The sequence below is a fragment of the Pristiophorus japonicus genome, chromosome 14, assembly GCF_044704955.1.
Source record: "Pristiophorus japonicus isolate sPriJap1 chromosome 14, sPriJap1.hap1, whole genome shotgun sequence".
NCBI lineage: Eukaryota > Metazoa > Chordata > Chondrichthyes > Pristiophoridae > Pristiophorus > Pristiophorus japonicus.
Window position 1 is genome coordinate 153507378 of NC_091990.1, and position 22087 is coordinate 153529464.

General features: G+C 46.0%; 1 protein-coding gene across 1 annotated transcript in view; it reads right to left on the reverse strand.

The window, feature by feature from the left end:
• ano3 (anoctamin 3) overlaps window positions 1-22087 on the reverse strand; it is a 334095-nt gene that overhangs the window by 32710 nt on the left and 279298 nt on the right. The window contains exon 21 of the mRNA XM_070898640.1: window positions 10669-10816. Within this exon, the coding sequence (XP_070754741.1) occupies window positions 10669-10816 (148 nt within the window). The remainder of the gene's footprint in view (window positions 1-10668; window positions 10817-22087) is intronic.

Sequence of the window (22087 nt, forward strand, 5' to 3'; positions counted from 1 at the left end):
TTTTTTCTCATGGTCATTTCTTCGGGTATAATCCTAAAATATTCACACTTAAAATGTCAAAAGTCATGAAAATGGTAACATAAATCACAAGAAGCCTCTGACATATTTTATGGCAACCAAACTATCATTAATTTGTTCTACGTCTGTCTCTTCCCTGCTTCTGTGTCTCTCCTTCCTTCCTCAGTTCTGTTCCCCACTTCCTTGATCCTTCACTGTCTTTCTCTCGCTCCCCTTGCTCCTTTATTCACTGTTTCTTCCTGCTACTTAAACATTTTTTTCTCATATTTTCATCTTCCTTTCTCTCCTTTTTCTTCTTTTGTTGCTATTTATCTTCTCCTGGAGTTTGGTTGGATGGGATGCTTTCCTGCAGACTAGTCAAACAACAGCCTGACAGAGTCATCTGTTTCAGCTAATCACCCAGATACCTCCATCATCATCTTCGGGCATGTCCTCTTCCCCCAGCAGGATACATCCACCAGAGGTGAGGGCACAATGCTTTACAGTTGGGTGGACTTACCCATGGGAGACCCCAACATTTACTCCCTAATCCATGTCATCAAGTCAAATAAAGCCACTGAAATTTCTTGCTGGCTATCTACTGTGACCCCCGCCCCGCCCTCACCTCCCCCCCACCCCTCAACTAATGAATCAATACTCCTCCTTGTTGACTACCACTTGGAGGAAGTTTTGAGAGAAGCAAAAGCATAAAATGTATTCTGGTTTGGACAACTTCAATGTCCATCACCAAATGTGACTCTATAGTACCATGGCTGGTCAAGTCCGGAAAACATAACTGCTAGACTAGGCATGCATCAGGTGATGAGGCAATCAGCACAAGGCTCACTGACCTTCACTGGCTCCCGATCCGACAATGCCTCAATTTTAAAAATCCTCATCCTTATTTTAACTGGAAACCATTGTGCCCTCACCTCTGGTGGATGTATCCTGCTGGGGGAAAAGGACATGTCCGAAGATGATGATGGAGGTATCTGGGTGATTAGCTGAAACAGATGACTCTGTCAGGCTGTTGTTTGACTAGTCTGCAGGAAAGCATCCCATCCAACCATGGCCTCGCACCCTCCCGATCTCTGTAGCCCACCCCCCTCCCCCTCCCCCCCACTCCCTCCCCAGCCCTACAATCCTTTGAGAGCTCTACACTCTTCCAATTCTGGCCTCTTGCACATCTCCAATTTGAATCGCTCCATCATTGGCAGCCGTGCTTTTAGCTGCCTTGCCCCTAAGCTCTGGAATTCCCTCCTTTAACCTCTCTGCCTCTCTCTCCTCTTTTAAGATGCTCCTTAAAACCTACCTCTTTGACAAAGCTTTTGGTCATTTTCACTGCTATCTCAGTCTGTGGCTGGATGTTAAATATGTTTTGATTGTTATTGTTCGTTAAGCGCTTTGGGTGGTTTTGCCATGTCAAATGTGCTCTAAATGTAATCTGTTGTTTTACATTCAGGGCATCTTCCATCATGCACAATGGGGTGGGGGGGAGGGGCACAGCGCAACCAGTGATTGACGGACTGCAACTTCAGGATTTTAGCGTTTAGATGCGCACACACTAAATCCTGAAGTTGCGATCAATTTCAGGTAAGAACAGATCTAGCAGCTCAAAAATGGGCGTTCCCGAGGTGCTGTGGACCATCAGCTGCAACTGCACTGCATATGACCGCAATTCATAAACTCAGCACCTGGGACATCCCACACCACAAAAGTTCCAACCACATCAACAACTGCAACTTGCATTTAAATAGTGCCTTTAACATCGTAACAAGGCACTTAAGTTTCAATGGCATCACTATCACCGAGTTCCCCATCAGTGACTAGATGCTTAACTAGGCCAGCAAATCAATAAATTGGCTTCAAAGCTGGATTGAGGCGTGCAAAGAGGTGGCTCACCTCCTGATTACTCCAAGATTTTTCGTCATCTACAAGGCTCAAGGCAGGAGAGTGAAGGAGCGAGAGGAGCGGGAGCTGTGGCACTCTCAAGAGCCTTCAAACAGAAAAATCAAGGAGAGACATCATAGGGCAGCAGGTACTTCAGACCGGAGCAGCATCAGCAGCGAGGAGGCAGCAAAAACTGCAATCAGCTAAAGTGACGTCACAACCAGGGAAGGAGCTGATCGTTGAGCAGCTGGTAAGTGATTCTAGTTTTTTAAAGTTTATTCCAGCTATGTTAGTTAATAGTCTTTTAAATAGTGGCATGGCAGTGCAGCTCAGTCCCACGGAATGCACATACTGTGCCATGTGGTAAATCCATTACACTTCCCGTATCCCGGACAACCACGTGTGCAGGAGGTGTCATCAGCTGGAGGAGCTTGAGCAGCAGCTGGCAGCACAGCGGTGCATCCGTGAGGCAGAACTTCATGGATAGCATGTTCCAGGAGGTGGTCACCCCGCAGATAAGAATTGTGCAGGCAGGGAGGGAATGGGTGACCACCAGACAGAAGAGGTGGACCAGGTAGGTACTGCAGGAATCACCTGAATGCATACTGCTCTCCAATCAGTATTCATATCTGAGTACTGGTGAGGGTGATGGTTCCTTTGGGGAGTACAGCCAGAGACAAGTCCATGGCACCACTGGTGGCTCAGCTGTACATAGGGGAAGGAAGAAGAGTGGGAGAGCAATAGTAGGAGCTTTAATAGTTAGGGGAGCAGACAGGTGCTTCTCCGGCCCAAGACGTGACTGCGGGATGATATGTTGCCTTCCCGGTGCCAGGGTCAAGGATGTCTCTGAGTGGCTGCAGAACATTCTGAGGGGGGAGGGTGAATAGCCAGAGGTCCTGGTCCATATAGGTACCAATGACATAGGTAGAAAGAGGGATGAGGTCCTGCAGGTAGATTTTAGGGAGCTAGGAAAGAGATTAAAAAGCAAGACCTCAAAGGTAGTAATCTCCGGATTAGTCCTGGTGCCACACGCAATGAGTATAGAAATAGGAGGATAGAGCAGATGAATGCATGGCTGGAGAGCTGGTGCCGGAGAGAAGGCTTCAGATTCCTGGGGCATTGAGATTGGTTCTGGGGGAGGTGGGACCTATACAGGCCGGACGGGTTACACCTCGACAGAGCCGGAACAAATATCCTCGTGGGGAGGCTTGCTAGTGCTATTGGGGAGGGTTTAAACTAATTTGGCAGGAGGATGGGCACCAGGATATGACATTAGAACAGGGAAATAAAGTGCTCAAAGGATTGGGAGAGGCAGAGAGCACTAAAGTAAGAAATGGTAAGGTATTAGGTGGGGGTCCAACTAAGAGAGAATACAGGATGGTCTAACATGGGCTTACAGTGTATGTATGTGAACGCATGAAGCGTAGTAAACAAGGTAAGTGAGCTACAAGCACACATAGCCACATGGGAATATGATATTGTGGCAATAACTGAGACTTGGCTCAAAAAAGGCAGGATTTAATATTAAATATTCCTGGTTGTAAGGTGTTCAGAAAAGATAGGGAAGGAGGTGGTGGGGCAGTATTGGTTAAGGAGAATGTTACAGTGCTGGAGAGGGAGGATGTCCTGGAGGGTCAAGGGCAGGATCTGTATGGCTAGAGTTAAGAAATAATAGGTGCCATTACATTACTAGGTGTATTCTATAGGCCACTAAATACTGGGAAAGATATGGAGGAGCAAATTTACAGAGAAGTTACAGAGAGTTGCAAGGACTATATAGCGTAGTAATAATGGGGGATTTCAACTACCTTCAAGACTGAGGTCGTAATCGAGTAAATAGTAGAGAAGGGGAAGAATTTCTGAAGTGTGTTCAGGAAAACTTTCTTGGATCAGTATGTTTCCAGTAATCAAAAGTCTTCTATTGGCATATAGATAGTTAAAGGGTAGTAAGAGAAGGGGTGGGCCGAATAGGAACCAAAAAGGATACCTATGCATTGAGGCCGAGGGTGTGGCTGAGGTACTAAACGAATACTTTGCATTCGTGTTAGAAATCAGGGATACCTAAAAATGTCTAAAACTGTTACAAATGTATAAAACTGATACGCATGCTGTGTTTAAATCACGCATGCATGCTGCAGACGAAATATCTATTCGACTCAGAGATTATCTGTTGTTTTGAAGTTAAGACTTGAACCTTGCTTACGCATTTTATGTATAATGCGAAGGGTAGGGTTTGAAGTTACCTTAACAAAACTGCTGGCGAAGACAATGAATGGAAGTTGTAGGTGTTAACGTAAACATATTGCTATGTCGTAAACTCTGATAACGAGCAGTTTTCTGGTTTGGCTTCATGGGATCAAAGGGGATGAGAGATATGAGAACGATTTCCACAGGAAGAAACCCTGGGTTAGTATAAACAGAGAGATATCAAAGAAATTCTACAGAAAAGTGACTTCAATAAGGTATAAACAATGAGATATGGCCAGAATCATAAGATGTGTTTAAGGCGGGTTCTTGAAACAAGGATCGGGACAACGAACTGGAAGTCTGATTAGATATTAAGGTTTATGGGGAACCTCTACAGGTTAAAAGGTCTTGCCAATATCCAGGTTCAGGCCCATCCCTAAAAATAGGTTAAAAGTGATCTCCTAGAAGCTCATAGTCACAGACGGTGGAGGGGAGTGCGGAACAGGAGTTTAGCTGCTCGAACACTTTGAGTGATCCCATGCTTTACTGAGGGAAGCTCTAGACGAGAGAAAGAGGCTGCAAAAAAAGAGAACTACTTATGTGCGCCAGCTCTTTGTCCGATCGGGATGGCTATTAACTATCTGTTATGGTTGTATGTTTTTGCTATATAACTAATGTGTTATATTCCATCTTAAACTCTGATTAAACACATTATATTTACCAGATTGGTTTACAGTCGATCCTGATTAATAAAGTGAATAGAGATAGCCTTAACCTGGCATATTTCTAACAGTGTTCACCAAGGAAGAGGATGCCGCCATAGACATAGTGAAGGAGGAGGTAGTGGAGACACTTGATAGGATAAAAATTGATAAAGAGGTATTAGAAAGGCAGGCCGTACTTAACGTAAATAAATCACCAGGAGCAGATTGGATGCATCCTAAGGTGCTAAGGGAATTGAGGGCGGAAATCGTGAAGGTACTGGCCATAATATTCCAATCCTTCTTAGATACAGGGATGGTGCCAGAGGACTGGGGAGTTGCAAATGTTACAGCTTTTGTTCAAAAAAATGCGTAAAGATAAATCCAGCAACTACAGGCCAGTCAGTTTTACCTTGGTAGGGGGAAAGCTTTTAAAACATTAATCAGGGACAAAATTAACAGTCACTTGGATAGGTGTGGATTAATTAAGGAAAGCCAGCATGGATTTGTTAAAGGCTAATTGTGTTTAACCAACTTGATTGAGTTTTTTGATGAGGTAACAGAGAGGGTTGATGAGGGTAATGCAATTGATTTTGTGTACATCGATTTCAAAAGGCATTTGACAAAGTGCCACGTAATAGTCTTGCCAGCAAAGTTGAAGCTCTTCGAATAAACGGGACAGTGGTGGAATGCATACGAATCGGCGAAGTGATGGGAAATAGAGAGTACTGGTTTTTCGGACTGGAGAACAGTATACAGTGGTATTCCCCAGGGGTCGGTTCTAGGACCACTGCTTTTCTTGATATATATTAATGACTTGGACGTGGGTGTATAGGGCACAATTTGAAGATTTGCAGATGACACAAAACTTGGAAGTATAGTGAACAGTGAGGAGGAGCGTGATAGACTTCAGGAAGACATAAAAAAGGCTAATGAAACAGGGAGACACGTGGCAAATGAAATTTAACACAGGAAAGTGTAAAGTGATACGTTTTGGTAGAAAGAATGAGGAGGGGAGATATAAACTAAATGGTACAATCTAAAGGAGGTGCATGAACAGAGAGACTTGTGCACAAATCGTTGAAGGTGGCAGGAAGGGTTGAGAAAGCAGTTAAAAAGGCTCATGGGATCCTGGGTTTCATAAATAGAGATAATGACCCCAAGTTTCGACATGATTTGCTCCTGATTTTTAGGAGCAACTGGTATAGAACGGAGTATCTTAGAAATCGGAATTCTCGCCATTTAGTTTGCTCCAGTTCTAGTCAGTTAGAACAGTTTCACTTTGGAACAGAATTTTTTTTTCCTAAAGGAGGCGTGTCCGGCCACTTACGCCTGATTTCAAAGTTTCGTAAGTGAAAACTTACTCCAAACTAACTTAGAATGGAGTAAGTGAAGATTTTTGTACGCTCGAAAAAACCTTGTCTACACTTTAGAAAATCAGGCGTAGGTTACAAATCAGGCATAGGGAATTGGGGGGGGGGTTTAAAGGGAAGTTTACAAACATTAAACACTTCAGTTTTACAAATAAAGAGCCATTATCAATAATAAATGATAAATACATCAATAAATCAACCAATAAATCAATCAAAAAAAATTAATAAGAAATAATTTTTTTTTTAAATCAATAAATAAACTTTTTCTACTTACCGACTGCAGCACCGGGAGCCCTCCAACAGCGTGCTGGGATGCCCCCACCCCCCTCCACACCCCCACCCAATGTGTCTCTGTCAGTGTCTCTATCTCTCTCTCTGTCTGTCTGTGTGTGTCTCTCATTCTCTGTCTGTCAGTGCCTGTGTTTCTGACAGCGAGGGGAGGGGGAGGAGGGAGGGAAGGGGGAGAGCAGAGGGAGGGAAGGGGGAGAGCAGAGGGAGGGAAGGGGAGGGATGGGGGAGAAGGGGGAGGGATGGGGGAGAAGGGGGAGGGATGGGGGAGAAGGGGGAGGGATGGGGGAGAAGGGGGAGGGATGGGGAGAAGGGGGAGGGATGGGGAGAAGGGGGAGGGATGGGGGAGAAGGGGGAGTGATGGGGGAGAATGGGGAGAAGGGGGAGGGATGGGGGAGAAGGGGGAGGGATGGGGGAGAAGGGGGAGGGATGGGGGAGAAGGGGGAGGGATGGGGGAGAAGGGGGAGGGATGGGGGAGAAGGGGGAGGGATGGGGGAGATGGGGGAGATGGGGGAGGGATGGGGGAGATGGGGGAGGGATGGGGGGTGGGGGGGAGAAAGGAGGGGGTGGGGGGAGAAAGGAGATGGGGGGGGGAGAAAGGAGATGGGGGGGGGAGGAGAAAGGAGATGAGGGGAGAAAGGAGATGAGGGGAGAAAGGAGATGTGAGGGGGGGGAGAAAGGAGATGTGGGGGGGGGGAGAAAGGAGATGTGGGGGGGGAGAAAGGAGATGGGGGGAGGAGATGGGGGGGGGGAGGAGATGGGGGGTGGGGGGGAGAAAGGAGATGGGGGGGGGAGAAAGGAGAAGGGGGAGGGAGGCTGAATGGGCCGGGCCCGAGACTTCGGGCAGGGCCCGTCCCAGCACCAGATTTACAGGTAGGTGGCATTGGGTCGGGTCGGGGAGAGCGCGGGTTGAGGGGTGTGGTGGGAGAGAGGTCGGTTCGGTTCGGTTCTGGTTGGGGGGAGGGAGGGAGAGGGAGGTCAGGTCGGGGAGAGGGAGGTCAGGTCGGATCCAGTCCGGGGGTGGGGTGGGGGGGGAAGCAGGAGTCGGGTCGGTGTCGGGTCCCGTCCAGGGGCGGGGGGCGGGGAGCGGGAGACGGGTGGGGTCCAGTCTGGGGGCAGGGAAGCGGGAGTCGGGTCGGTGTCGTGTTTGGTCCGGGGGCAGGGGGCGGGCGGGGAAAGCGGAAGTCGGGTCGGTGTCGGTCCGGAGGCGGGGGGCGGGGGGAAGCGGGAGTCGGGTCCGGTCCGGGGGCAGGGGGCGGGGGGGGGGGAAGCGGGAGTCGGGTCGGTGTCGGTGTCGGGTTCGGTCCAGAGGCGGGGGGGCGGGGGGAAGCGGGAGTCGGGTCGGTGTCGGGTCCGGTCCGGGGGCGGGGGAAGCGGGAGTCGGGTTGGTGTCGGGTCCGGGGGAGAGGGGGGGGGGGGAAGCGGGAGTCGAGTAGGGTCCGGGGGCGGGGGGGGGGGGGGGAAGCGGGAGTCGGGTCGGGTCCGGTCCAGGGGCGGGGGGGAGCGGGAGTCAGGTCCGGTCCGGTCCGGAGGCAGGAAGCGGGAGTCGAGTCGGGTCGGGTGGAAGCAGGAGCTGGGCGTGGGAGGAGCCTTATTCACGCAGCCCCAGTGAGGCCATTCGGCCAGGGCTAGGGGCTGCGTGCTTCGGGCCCCTCCCACACAGTTTTGGGCGCCTGGAGCTACTGCACATGCGTGCCCACTGTAGCGCGCATGTGCAGAGGTCCCGGCACTGTTTTCAGCGCAGGGACCTGGCTCCGCCCCCTACAGCTCCTGCTGCGCTGCGCCGAGGGCCAGAGGGCCTACAGGGAGGTGGAGAATCTGGAAGTTTTTTTAGGCGCACTTTGTGGCGCGAAAAATGGGCATCCAGGTCGGGACTGCGCCATTCTAGGCGTGGCTCGAAACTTGGGCCCACAGAGTACAAAAGTGTGGAAATTATGATAAACCTGTATAAAACCGAGGTACGGCCCCAATTGGAGTACTGTGTCCAATTCTGGGACCAAACTGTAGGACGGAAGCGAAGGCCTTAGAGAAGGTGCAGAAAAGATTTATGAGAATGAATCCTGGAATGAGCATCTTCAGTTACGTTGATAGACTGGAGAAACTGGAGTTGTTCTCCTTGAAGCAGAGAAGATTGAGAGGAAATTTGATAGAGGTGTTCAAAATCATGGGGGATCCAGACAGAATAGTAGAGAGAAACTGTTCCCAATGGTAGAAGGGTCGAGAACCAGAGGACACAGATTAAAGGTGATTGGCAAAAGAACCAAAGGTGACGTAAGAAAAAACTTTTTTATGCAGCGAGTGGTTAAGATCTGGAATGAATTGCCTGAAAAGGTGGTGGAAGCAGACTCAATCTTAACTTTCAAAAGGAAGTTGAATAAGTATCCGAGAGAAGGTAAATTGCAGGGCTATGGGGAAAGGGCGGAGGAGTGGGACTAGCTAAGAGTCGCCGCGGGATCGATGGACCGAATGGCCTTCTGCGCTGTAACCATTCTATGATTCTATAATACTCATCAATCACCTGGATGGGTGCAGCTGCAACAACATTCATGAAGCTCCTCACCACCAAGACAGAGCATTTCACTTGATTAGCATTCCTGCCACTGGCCTCAATATCCACGCGCTCCACACCCTATGGCTGCAGCAAGTATGATCTACAGGATGCAACCCGCAGCAGTTCACTGAGATTACATCAACAGCACCTCCTCAGCCCTACACCTTTACCACCAATAAAGACAAGAGCAGCAATGTTATAGGAAAACCATCACCTCCAAGTTCGCCTCCATGTTATGCAACATCCTGACTTGAACAATACTGCCTGCCATTCCTTCATTATCAATCTAACACCATCATGGGAGCACCATCAGCACAAGGACTTCAGCGTTTCATGGAGTAGCCCCCACCACCGTCTTAGGGCAACTAGGGTTGGGCAATAAATGCAACTTTGTTAGTAGAGCCCACAAATATAAAATAAAAACAGTTGGAAAGGGACTCCAGGATGGGTGGTTGCGGTCAAGACACCGCACTCATTTAAGAACAAGCTCGACACTCTAATGGGGAAATGAGATTATATGGACTACAGGGACTTTTTCAATTAAATATATCTTATGATCTTGTAGCCAGGAGACAGAGGACATTTCCATTGAACCACTGTGGATCTATGAGATGAAACCTATCCCACTGTATCAATGACTTTTCTATTGTCGACCTATTTCAAACATGTCCATCACACTTCAGGTCAAACATACAGCATTCTGTATGAGATAATACCACTGGGTAGCTGCTTGCGTCAGAGAAACTTCTATAACAATGAAAATGTCCTCTCACTGACCTTGGGAAATCCTTAGCTATAGCAATTGAGGCTTTGTAGGCTTGAAAGAGGCAATGGTATAATGTTCCATGTGGGATGATTATACCATACTCACAACTTACCACGGGGATCTCTGAGGAGGATCGACTATCGTTTAGAATTTTTAAAAACTATGTTATAGATCTATTATTTTTTTTCCTTACCGTGTAAAACAGATGAGGTTGCTCTGTGGGTATTTCTCATGGATATATGAGTAAAATATATTAGCAACTACACTTAATGTACTATTGATCTTGTGAGAGATGGCAGGAATGCATATCCACAGACTCTACCACCCATGGGTTGGCACTCACCAGCTTTGACACCCTCTATTTGTTGCTACGGCAATTTAAATGCACAGGTTAAATAGTGATTTTATGATTTGACTACCCTTAAAGCAACTATAATACGTTGAATATGGAAAAGCATTTTTGACATTTAACACGGATCAAAATTCACAGCAGCCCAGTGACTCCAGTCTGTATGAATATTGGTACAGTTTCAAGATTTTTAATATTGGTATTCTATTGGCTACCTGTCTTCACCACGTTGACGACTTCACTAAGATGATCAAAAAAAGCACGGATTACCATGTTAAAAAGATGCTTAATTTCATCACGTTATGGAGCTTCATCATTGATTTTAGAAGTGGGACACATGACAGCAAAAGAGTCCCAATTGCGCTTAGTTAGCTACAGATGCTTTATGCTAAATTATTTTTGTCGGGCTCCCAAATGTTTAGATTTGGCAGCCCCCGTTGGTTCCTGTTCCAAAGGAAGTTGGCCCCTTTTTGATGAGCTAACTAGGAATCCTTCGCGAACACATACAATGCAATGGCAGGTTCTTTAGATTTGGAAATGCGTAGAAGTACAGGAAAGTGCAGTACTTTTCCTTTGTGTATCCCTGGTCTGCACAAGGGCCGTATTTGAATGCGTAGACAAAGCGAGGGATGTAGTCTGAAGTTATGGCAATCACAAAAGCATTGGTGATCACAGCAAGTACTCCGATTCCTTCCAGGATTCCATACCAGATCCCTAGTAAAGAAAGAAAAAACACCCTTTATAATGTTCTTCTTTCCACTGTCTGCTAGGTGTTATTGCAGTGGAGGATTAATGTGTAAAGATTGACTACACCACAAATATATCAGCAACAGAAGCTATGACATGATAAATTGCAAATAAACTCACATGGAAAAGATACAATTTTGTTTTTCACAATTTTCATTCTACCCTTCTATAACCTGAACTGTCATCTTTATGGAAGAACATTTTCCCAGTGATTTGCACCATTTTATTTGAGCAGGCCGCTTTTTTTGGCCCAAGTTTCCCCGATCAATTTGCACCAGCGTAACTCAGTTAGTTACGATTTTTTAGGTACGTTTTTTTTCAGTCAAAGGGGCTGTAACCTGTCACCCGTGCCAAATCTAGCCATTTAGGCAAGTTTGGCCAGCTGAGAGTTACTCCAGTTCTTCTTAGGCCAGCGTATGTGGCCTCTGTAGAAAAACCTTCTGGTGAGTTAAGGAAATCGGCGCAAGTAAGGTAACCGACGCAGGTAAGTGCAGCAGATGCCCGGACAACAGCAGCAGGAAAGGTAAGAGAGAGAGGGAGGGCGGTGGAGGGGGAGAGGTGGGGGGAGTCTTTCTGGTATAGTTAGGTATGGTGACCGGGAAAGAGGAGGCCATTCGGCCTGGGAAAGGGGCGTGGGAGCGGGCTAGGGGCAGGGGAGCGGGACTAGGAGGCCCTTTGGCCTGGGATAGGAGTGGGGATCAACACCGGCATCGGGACGGGACAGGGAGCGTGGGACTTTAATAATTTAATGGAGGTAATGGAGTTGCTGCAATGCATTTGTGTTTGTGAAGTGGCTGCAATGTATTTTAATGTGCAGGCTGCGAGCTGGCTGTATGTTTCACTTTCCAGCCTCAGCCCACATTGTGTCCCTGGTTACCGTGACAACCCGATCTTTTTGGCACAGATCAAGGATCGACCCCCAAAATTAAAGGACAGGTTAGACTGCGCCAAAATGAAGGAATCAAACGGGGAATCTTAGAAATTTTTTTTGCCGTACTTGGGCCCTCAAAAATCGGGCATAACTCTTTAAGTACGTCAGAAAACAGCTTTAGGGAAAATTGAGCCCATTTAGTCCCCACCTTTTGTTATGTTCTGTATATCGAGTACAACCAGATTTTATCAAACCTTTTAAAACTAACGAATGAACTGCTGCTATACTTACCGTTAACCAGTGCGCAGTGCCACCAGTAGTGACCCTGCTACTTAAACAGACCAAGCTTTAAGTAAACTTTCAGAAAGTCGATGGAAAACTGTTTAGTTGTTTACACATTGTAATTGATCTGCCAGCACATTCAACTTCATAAAAACACATCAGCTGTTGGCTGAGCTACACATTGCAGTTACAATTACAGACAACTCTCCACACTTCTTTATTCACAAATGTAAGAAGTGAAAAAAATTCCATAGTTACTGATCTTTAATATGGCTACTCTACCCTTCAAAAGGCTGAAATCCAAGCTCAACAACTCAGGGGGTACAGTATATAGTGGTTATGTTACTGGACCAGTAATATGGACACCTGGACTAATTATCCAGAGAAATGAGTCAAAATCCCATCAGCCGGGGAATTTAAATTCAGTTAATTAAATACATCTAGAATAAAAAGCTAGCATCATTAATGTAACCGTGAAACTAGTGGATTGTCATAAAAACCTATCTGGTTTACTGGTGTCCTTTAGTGAAGGAAATCTGCCATCCTTACCCACAATGTGGTTGACTCATAACTGCCTTCTGAAATGATAGCTCACAACCTTCTCAAGGGCAATATATCCCAGGAACTAATTTTAAAAACACATCTGTATAAAAAGCTCCAGGTTAGATGCCTCAAGTCGCCCTTTTTTGACTGAAATTCAATTTGCTTCAAAAACCAAACTTATTTTGATGCTTCTCACTTTTAACGATCATGAGGGAACTTGAAATCTGTCCCCGATCATAAATCTTGCACCTAATGTATAGATTGTCAGAGAGATCATTGACTTCCTAGATAGTGGATTCTATTAAATCATGAACAAAAGTTACTAAAGGTGGAAGTCAGAAAAATACTTACACACTGAGGCTAGAATTTGGACTTGTCTGTCCCAAATTGTTGTTGAAGCAAAGACCATAAATCTTTTACAAAGGACTTGAATAGTTGCTTGAAAACAGGAATACTTGGGCAATGAGTAAGTGAGTGGGATTACACAGATATCTGGTGGAGTAAAACACCGACACATGCTGGATGTGCCAAATGGCCTGTTTCTGTGCAGTAGGTTCTATGATTGCATGGGCACCAGTAGAAAATCTAGCTTACACATATACAAAAGGCAAATTGAGCTTCCTGCAGCAACCACAAATATTGAAAACACCACACCCATCACCCCATGTGGACAAAGCAGTGCGAAGTTCCACACTGCCTCAGAACCCTACTCAAAACATTGAGAATTCCAATGCCTGCAGAGCCAGAAAGTGTCCTGCTACATTGATCATTACACAAAGAAACTCTATTTATATTAAATAAGACTGAATAAATGTGACAGGAATAGAATCCCATTTTGCAGAATTCGTGGTGTTGTACAAGTTGGTGATATCACTGTGTCAACGTGACAATTAATTCGATTCTCAGTTTCCACCAATTTTCTTTGCACTCCTCTTTCCTGAATGAACCATTTTTTTGCTGAATTACAGCTCCACAGGCACCAGACACATCGTGTTACCTCATCCAAGTGCCCAATCTTAAGTATCCGATCGTGAGCATCAACTGGTTATTCATTTGTGTGCGATCCTGTCCTCACCTGATATCCACACATGCACTTCCAGCAGGGGTTGTTGGATAGCAACCATGACTGCAGGTCACGGCTGACATTTGCCATCCCTGCTTTTTATCAGGCACAAGAGTTTTAAGGACATTCGCTGGGCAGGAGTTGGGCAAACAGCCCAAATTTCTGCCTGCGAAGGCCCTTCTCCCAGGGATGTGTGCGATTGGCCAAAATTAAATTAACAGCTTCGCGCGCCTAAACCCGGAACTTGAGGGGCCTCTTCGGGTGCATGCGCACAGCGTACACACAGAGAGGCTGTAATTTACGGCCCAATGATTATCACTGACTGCCCAGCCTGAGGAAGCAATCTTTCCTTAGTCATTCTATCAGAATCTTTTGTGAATTTCTATTTTAAATTTATTCAATGTCCCAGCTTCCACAGTTCTCTGAGTCAGTGAATTCCACAGATCCACACCCCTCAGAGAAGAAATTTCTCCTCATCTCAGTTTTAAGTGGGCGGCCCCTTATTCTAAGATTTTGCCCTCTAGTTCTAGTCTCCCCCATCAGTGGAAACATCCTCTCTGCATCCACCTTGTCAAGCCCCCTCATAATCTTATACGTTTCGATAAGATCACCTCTCATTCTTCTGAATTCCAATGAGCAGAGGCCCAACCTACTCAACCTTTCCTTATAATACAACCCCCTCATCTCCGGAATCAACCTAGTGAACCTTCTCTGAACTGCCTCCAAAGCAAGTATATCCTTTCGTAAATATGGAAACCAAAAATGCACGCAGTATTCCAGGTGTGGCCTCACCAATACCCTGTACAACTGTAGCAAGACTTCCCTACTTTTATACTCCATTCCCTTTGCAATAACTGCCAAGGTTCCATTAGCCTTCCTGATCACTTGCTGTACCTGCAGAATAACCTTTTGTGTTTCTTGCACAATTACCCCCAGGTCCCGCTGTACAGCAGCACTTTGCAATCTCTCTCCATTTAAATAATAACCTGCTCTTTGATTTTTTTCTGTCAAAGTGCATGACCTCACACTTTCCAACATTATACTCCATCTGCCAAATTTTTGCCCACTCACTTAGCATGTCTATGTCCTTTTGCAGATATTTTGTGTCCTCCTCACACATTGCTTTTCCTCCCATCTTTGTATCGTCAGCAAACTTGGTCACAGTACACAGTGCACAGTACTTCTTCCAAGTCGTTAATATAGATTGTAAATAGTTGGCGTCCCAGCACTGATCCCTGCGGCACCCAACTAGTTATTGATTGCCAACCCATTGTTGTTGTTACACTGAGAAATTGTGATGGGCATACAAATAAGTTGCACCTTTGGCATCAGATGGTGTAAATCCAAAATGTGAATTGAAAAGGTCAGTGTGTAAACTCAAGTGCAAACTGTAATGTATGTACATAAGGTCTGCCCACCACCAGGGGGCACTACCGTCGGAGGTCCTAAGGTCATAGGTACACTCATGCTGGGCCTAGGACTTCACCTGAACCTGAAGTTCAACGTTGTATCTTCACTTCTGGAAGCCATTAAACACTGACCAGGTTACATCTCGTCACTGGCTCACAGTATGGAGTTCATTGTATCATTTCATACACCACAACTGGCGACGAAGAAAATACAAAACCACGCAAAAGTATGGCGAGCACAGCACGATTGAGTACTGTTGGAATTCTCGAAAGGGAGAGGATTGGGGAGAGTTCACGGATCGTCTTGACCAGTACTTCGTGGCAAACGACCTAAACAAAGACAAGGATGCAGAGAAGCGCAGGTCAGTTCTTCTCACTGCCTGTGGCCCCACGATCTATGCACACATCAAGAATCTGCTCTCACCCACTCTTCCTATAGAAAAGGATTACAAAGAACTGTGTGCTCTAGTTCGGGAACACTTTAAACCCACAGAAGGAATCCTCATATCCAGATATAGCTGCTATACGTACGTTCGTCCAGAAGGCCAGGACGTAGCGGCATTTGTTGCCGACATGAGGCGTCTTGTAGGGCCTTGCAAATTTGAGCCTGCATTGGAAGACATGCTGCATGACTTTTTCGTGATCGGGGTCAACCACGAGGCGATCTTAAGTAAGCTGTGGCTGCGGAGACGCCGGACCTCAGCAAGGTCATCACCATCGCCCAGGCTTACATGTCCACGCAGAAAAGCATGAAGCAGATATCACGACAAAACAGGAACTCCACGGCAAGTACTGTGTAAAAAATTGTATCGACGGCCAGCAGAGCTGCACATGGCAGGGCCTACTTGACTGAGTCTGCAAGACCGGGAGCCGCTCAAAGTTCACCATCGAGGGCCTACTCAACTGCGTATGTGAGAACGGGAGCCGCTCAAAGCCCGCCATCGGGCGCAAATCCGAGCTCAACGTGTTGGCATTGCGGGGGCAATCACCACTTCAGGCCGTATGTATGCAGAGCGTGTGCGAAGACGGGGCATCTTCAACGGAAGTGTCCGCAGCGGAGCAAGCGAGCTGCGCCACACCACGTAGATGATGATCAATTCACCGTGGATCTGGCGATGCAGCCCAAGACATTTTAGAGCTCCGAGGAGGAAGTGTATAGCGTACGTGCCTTCCTAACAAAGAGTCAACCGATAATGATGGAGGAAAAAATTAAACAGCGTGCCGGTATCCATGGAATTAGACATGGGTGCGAGTCAATCAATGATGAGCCAGAGGACTTTTGAAAAGCTGTGGGAGACCAAAGCAGAGAGACCCAAGCTGAGTCCGATAAATGCGAAGTTGCGTATCTACACCAAAGAGCTCATACCAGTGATCGGTAGTGCAGCAGTAAGAGTGTAATACGAGGGAGCGGTTCATGATCTACCATAATGGATTATCCCGGGCAACGGCTCATCATTATTCGGCAGGAGTTGGCTCAAGAAAATAAAATGGAAATTGTACGATATCAAAGCTTTGTCATCAGCGGATGATGATTTGAGAGAGAAAATTTCTCTTTCTGTTTGAACTGGGAATTGGCAGCTTCAAGGAAGCCAAGGTGCAGATTTGCCTAGGCCCAGACGCAAGGCCCATCCATCACAAAGCCAGGGCGGTCTCGCACATGATGAGAGAAAAGGTCGAGCTCGAATTGGACAGGCTACAACACGAGGAGGTCATCTCACCAGTCGAATTTAATGAATGGGCCAGCCCCATTGTTCCGGTGTTAAAGAGCGACAGCACGATCAGGATTTGTGGAGACTACAAGGTCACGATTAACCAAGTTTCGAAACAAGATCAGTACCCGTTACCGAAAGCTGATGACCTGTTTGCAACGCTAGCCGGGGGAAAATCATTCACCAAATTGGATCTAACGTTGGCCTACATGACACAGGAACTGGTTGAATCATCAAAGAAACAAACATGCATCAACACACACAAAGGACTGTTTATTTACAACAGGTGCCCTTTTGGCATTCGTTCGGCGGCAGCCATATTTCAGAGAAACATGGAGAGCCTATTGAAATTTGTCCCCAGGACCGTGGTATTCCAAGTCAACATCCTAATCACAGGTCGTGATGCCGCTGAGCACCTGCACAATCTGGAAGAGGTTCTGCATCGCCTGGACAATGTGGGATTCAGGCTGAAACGTTCGAAGTGCGTTTTCATGGCACCAGAGTTCGAATTCCTTGGACAAAAGATTGCTGCAGCTGGAATCAGACCTACAGATGCGAAAACAGTAGCCATGAAAAATGCGCCCAGGCCCCAGAATGTGACAGAGCTGCGTTCGTTCCTGGGTCTTCTCAACTACTTCGGTAACTTCTTACACAAATTGAGCACACAATTAGAGCCTTTATACAAGCTGCTCAGGAAAGGAAATGACTGGGTGTGGGGCAAACTTCAAGACAGAGCCTTTCAGAAGGCTAGAAATCTGTTGTGTTCCCACAAGCTACTGGTACTGTATGACCCATACAAGCATCTAGTTTTGACCTGTGATATGTCGTCCATTGGGGTCAGCTGCGTACTCCAGCAAGCCAATGAGTCAGGCAAACTACAACCAGTTGCATACGCATCTCGAAGCCTGTCCAAGGCGGAAAGAGCCTACGACATGGTAGAGAGAGGCTTTAGCATGTGTTTATGGGGTAAAAGAAAATGCACCAGTACCTGTTTGGGCTTCGCTTCGAGCTGGAAACCGATCACAAGCTGCTTATATCGTTGTTCTCGGAACATAAAGATATCAATACCAATGCGTCATCCCGCATCCAGAGGTGGGCGCTGTCATTATCTGCCTATGATTATGTCATTCGCCATAGAGCAAGGACCGACAACTGCGCTGATGCATTGAGCCGGTTACCGTTGCCCGCACCAGAGATGGACATGCCAATGCCCGCAGAGCTACTCATAGTCATGGATGTCTTTGAGAGTGAAGGGTCACCTGTCACTGCTCAACAAGTTAAGATCTGGACCAACCAGAATCTGACCCTATCAGTTGTGTTCTTAACGTGGACTGGTCGACCATCCCCAAGGAAATGGGTGATGAAACCAAGCTTTACAGCCGTCGTAAAGATGAGCTTTCCATCCAGTCCGACTGTTTACTGGGGGGTAATCGTGTTGTAATGCCCAAGAAAGGCAGGGCGAGATTTATACGGGAGTTACATAGTACGCATCCCGGTATTGTCATGATGAAGGCCATCGCCAGGTCCCATGTTTGGTGGCCTGACATTGACTTGGACTTAGTGTCATGCGTGCATCAGTGCAGCACTTGCATGCAGTTAAGCAATACCCCAAAGGAAGCTCCGCTCAGTTTGTAGTCATGGCCAGCCGATGTGGTCTAGTATCCACAGCGACTCCTCAGTAAAATGTTTTTTGTGGTGGTGGATGCTGTTATGTATTTAACCCCTTGCAACCTGCATTACACTACCACCAGAGGGCCTACCTGTTGGAGTCCCAAGGGATCCCAGCATTCCGGAATCTTTTTAAAAGAGCTAAGGTCACACTTGCTCATTATACACAATACTCAGTTTCATCCTTTATTATGAACGCATCAGATGCATACTCCAAATGGATAGAATTGTGAGATATTATCATCCAGTACTTCCACTGCCACCATTGAGAATCTAAAAGCCATGTTTGCCACACATGGTCTGTCAGAAATCGTTGTCAGCGACAACGGGCAGTGTTCCATGAGCCTGGAATTTCAAGAGTTCATGAAACGCAACGGCATAAAACACGTGAGATCAGCCCTGTTCAAACCCGCATCAAATGGTCAAGCGGAGCGGGCAGTTCAAACCATCAAGCGGAGCCTGAAATGCATAACTCACGGTTTCCTTGCAGACACGCCTGTCACGCATACTGCTCAGTTACAGGACAAGGCCACACACGCTCACCAGGGTCCCGCCTGCAGAACTATTGATAGAGAGGCCTCAAAACCAGGCTCTCTCTAGTCCATCCTGACCTTAACGATCATGTCAAAACCCAACGTCAACGCTCGCAGTGGTATCACGACCGCGCCGCAGTGTCATGCAACATATCTGTAAATGACCCAGTGTATGTACTTAACCACGGTCAAGGGCCCAAGTGGCTCCCGGGTAATGTTACGGATAAGGAGGATAACCGGGTGTATATGGTTAAGTTCAAGAATGGGCAGATGTGCAGGAAACACATTGATCAAATCAAGCTGAGACACACTGACGAACCGGAACAGTTAGAAGACACCGCGAGCTTAGACGACCAACCAACTCACGTTCAGCCATCAGAAGAACCCACTGTGGTCAATGCCCAGCCCCAAGTCGTGAGAGACTCGGAAAGCATTGGGATTGTACTGAGACGGTCAACCAGGGAGTGAAGAGCTCCGGGCTGTCTGAACTTGTAATATGAACTTGTGCCAAGAACTGGAGAGGGGGGGAAATGATGTAATGAATGTATATAAGGTCTGCCCACCACCAGGGGGCACTGCCGTCGGAGGTCCTGGGGTCATAGGTACACTCGTGCTGGGTCCAGTATATAACCTGAACTTCACCTTTGTATCTTCACTTCTGGAAGCCATTAAAGACTGACCAGGTTACACCTAGTCACTAGCTCACAGTATGGAGTTTATTGAATAATTTCATACACCACACAAACCTTCACCAATTTAGGGACATAATTGCATTTAAAACTGCTGGGAGAAACTCAGCCAGTTTAATAACGAAACCACATTCTGTAGTCAGGCTAGCAGAGAGTGAGATAGTAGTCATTCCAATTTTCATTTCATGCCACTCCTGTGTACGACAATAACATTTAAAAGACATCTAAAACACCAAAGCATAACCTGCACAAACATCATTGGTCTTCGGCAAAGTGTGCGACAGTGAATCGGCAGCCGGTTATTTAACATTGCGTCCGATTTTCCTTTCCATCAACCTCAAAGGACAAACAAAATTGGGCCCAGTGTAAAACAGGCTGTCAATTTGCTATTGCCTGTTTCACACACTTACACCAAAGACCAGTTTCATCCCCATTGTATTTATAGCGTGTGCTGAAATATATTATAAATGCTTCAATAATATAATATAGAGAAAAAAGGGTTTTTACAATTAAAACAAGATTTATGACTCACAAAGTTAAGAGTTTAAGTGACCGAGTACTTTCCCTGCTTTGCCTTAATCTGTAACCTTCAGCATCTAAAATAGCTCCCGCAAAGCGTGTAACTGTAACACATCCGGCTTTATAGCAATTTCTCATTGGAAAAGTATAACAGTTGTATACACTGACCAGATTAAGTTAGGTCATTTTACTAGCTTTATAACAAATTGTCCTCGCTATACTCCCTGGCAGAGAAGCAAAAATAAGCTAAAATTAGAAAAGGATGTTGGTGTACCTCTTCTATTTATAGGTATTACAGTGAAAGATAGAAGGACAAGGAAAAGAAACACCTTTCAGCTTTAGACACGGGTTTGATTTTCTGAGTTTGTGCTGGTAACAGCAAGCCTTGTCGCTATCGACAGAAGATCAGGAGAAGCACGCCCATGGATTTCTGCCGCGCTCTCCTGGCGAGTGAGGCTCCGCTGGTAGTTTGCTATTGGAAAACAAACCATTTTGTGCCACCTTCAAGTACTCCTAGGTCAAGTGTGATATCCATATTTATCAAGCGTCCCAAATTGTCAGAGAGCTGAATTGAAGCACTGAGCCAATTGTTTCTCTCACCTGCATCGACTGTACCGGTGATATTCCACCATCTGTTTATTAGATATTTTTCCTTTTAGAGATTATTATTTTTTAACAGGGTGCTTTCACTTGCACCGTTAGTGCTGGTATAGCTTCATCTACAAATATAATTCTCTTGGCTTTTCTCACTGTCGAGCAAGAACATTTGAGACGAAAAAGCATTGCATCAGGTCGACCAACTCTCCCGCATTTGGCCGGAGTTTCATGTACATCTTGTGACAATCGCACACATCTGAAATCCTGCTTGAAGTGTTTGTAAATCCCAGCTCTGTTGTTTTCATTTGTTGTCTTGCCCTCTAGAGCTACCAAACAGGACACCAAACAGGAGGTGGCACTGTCCCAGAATCAATAAGCACTTCTGTAAGTCCTGCAGATTTATTACTGGCCCGGATTTTATGCTGGTAATGATGGCGAAACTGTCAGCTTTCGCCATCATTACTCTTCTGAAAGTGACAGCAAATTCTGGAGTCAGCGAAAGTGCAGATAACTGCGGAAATCGAGAAGTTGCTGTCAGTGATTCTACGCTTCTCCACAGGGTGAGCTATAAACCTATAATATATTCAAATCTAGTCCCTGACAAAAACTTTCCCTATTATGCTGGAATAACGCTGTTACAATTACCCCCAAAATTAAGCCTTTTGAATAAGGTGTAACTAGGTTTTTAACAGCATATTGACTGCTCAACAATCGTTCTGGCCCTGAAAAACTAATTTTTTTATTTGTGGAATAACAAATTTTCCATTAATATGAGAAAAAATTAAGGATGGTTTTTAATATATATTTAAGTTTATGATATTTCAGCTTCTACCTTAATCCTATCTGCATATTCCAACCTTTATTTTGCTCTCTGTAAACATTTTTAAAAGTACATAATAATCTGTGCATTATACTTCCTGGTTTTCTGTCTCTGAGAATTCTTCAATGTGATTGGCTGCCTAGCTTGCTTGATTATCTCACTGTTATTGGACGCCAGAGATTCGCTTGATTTGGTGCCAGATTCAAACCATCAGGAAGTTCACCGCAGAGATTACTAGATCTTTGTGGGTAGCTTTCTTCGAGGTCAGCAGGGAGTACCGTCACTTCATCGCTGACCAAAGATTCCAGGCCAATGAGAGACATTCACTAGTAATATGGATACTTATACCCACCGTCACATCCCTGAATATTAAAGGGAGGAAAGACTATCAGGGAACATAAATAGATGATTGTATTCATTAGAATTCTAGCCACAGTCTAATTGAATATATAAATCTGTTCACTTCAGAGATGTGTCATTAACATATCCCTTTTTACATTGAAACAAAGATTTCTTTCTAATTTACTAAAAAATA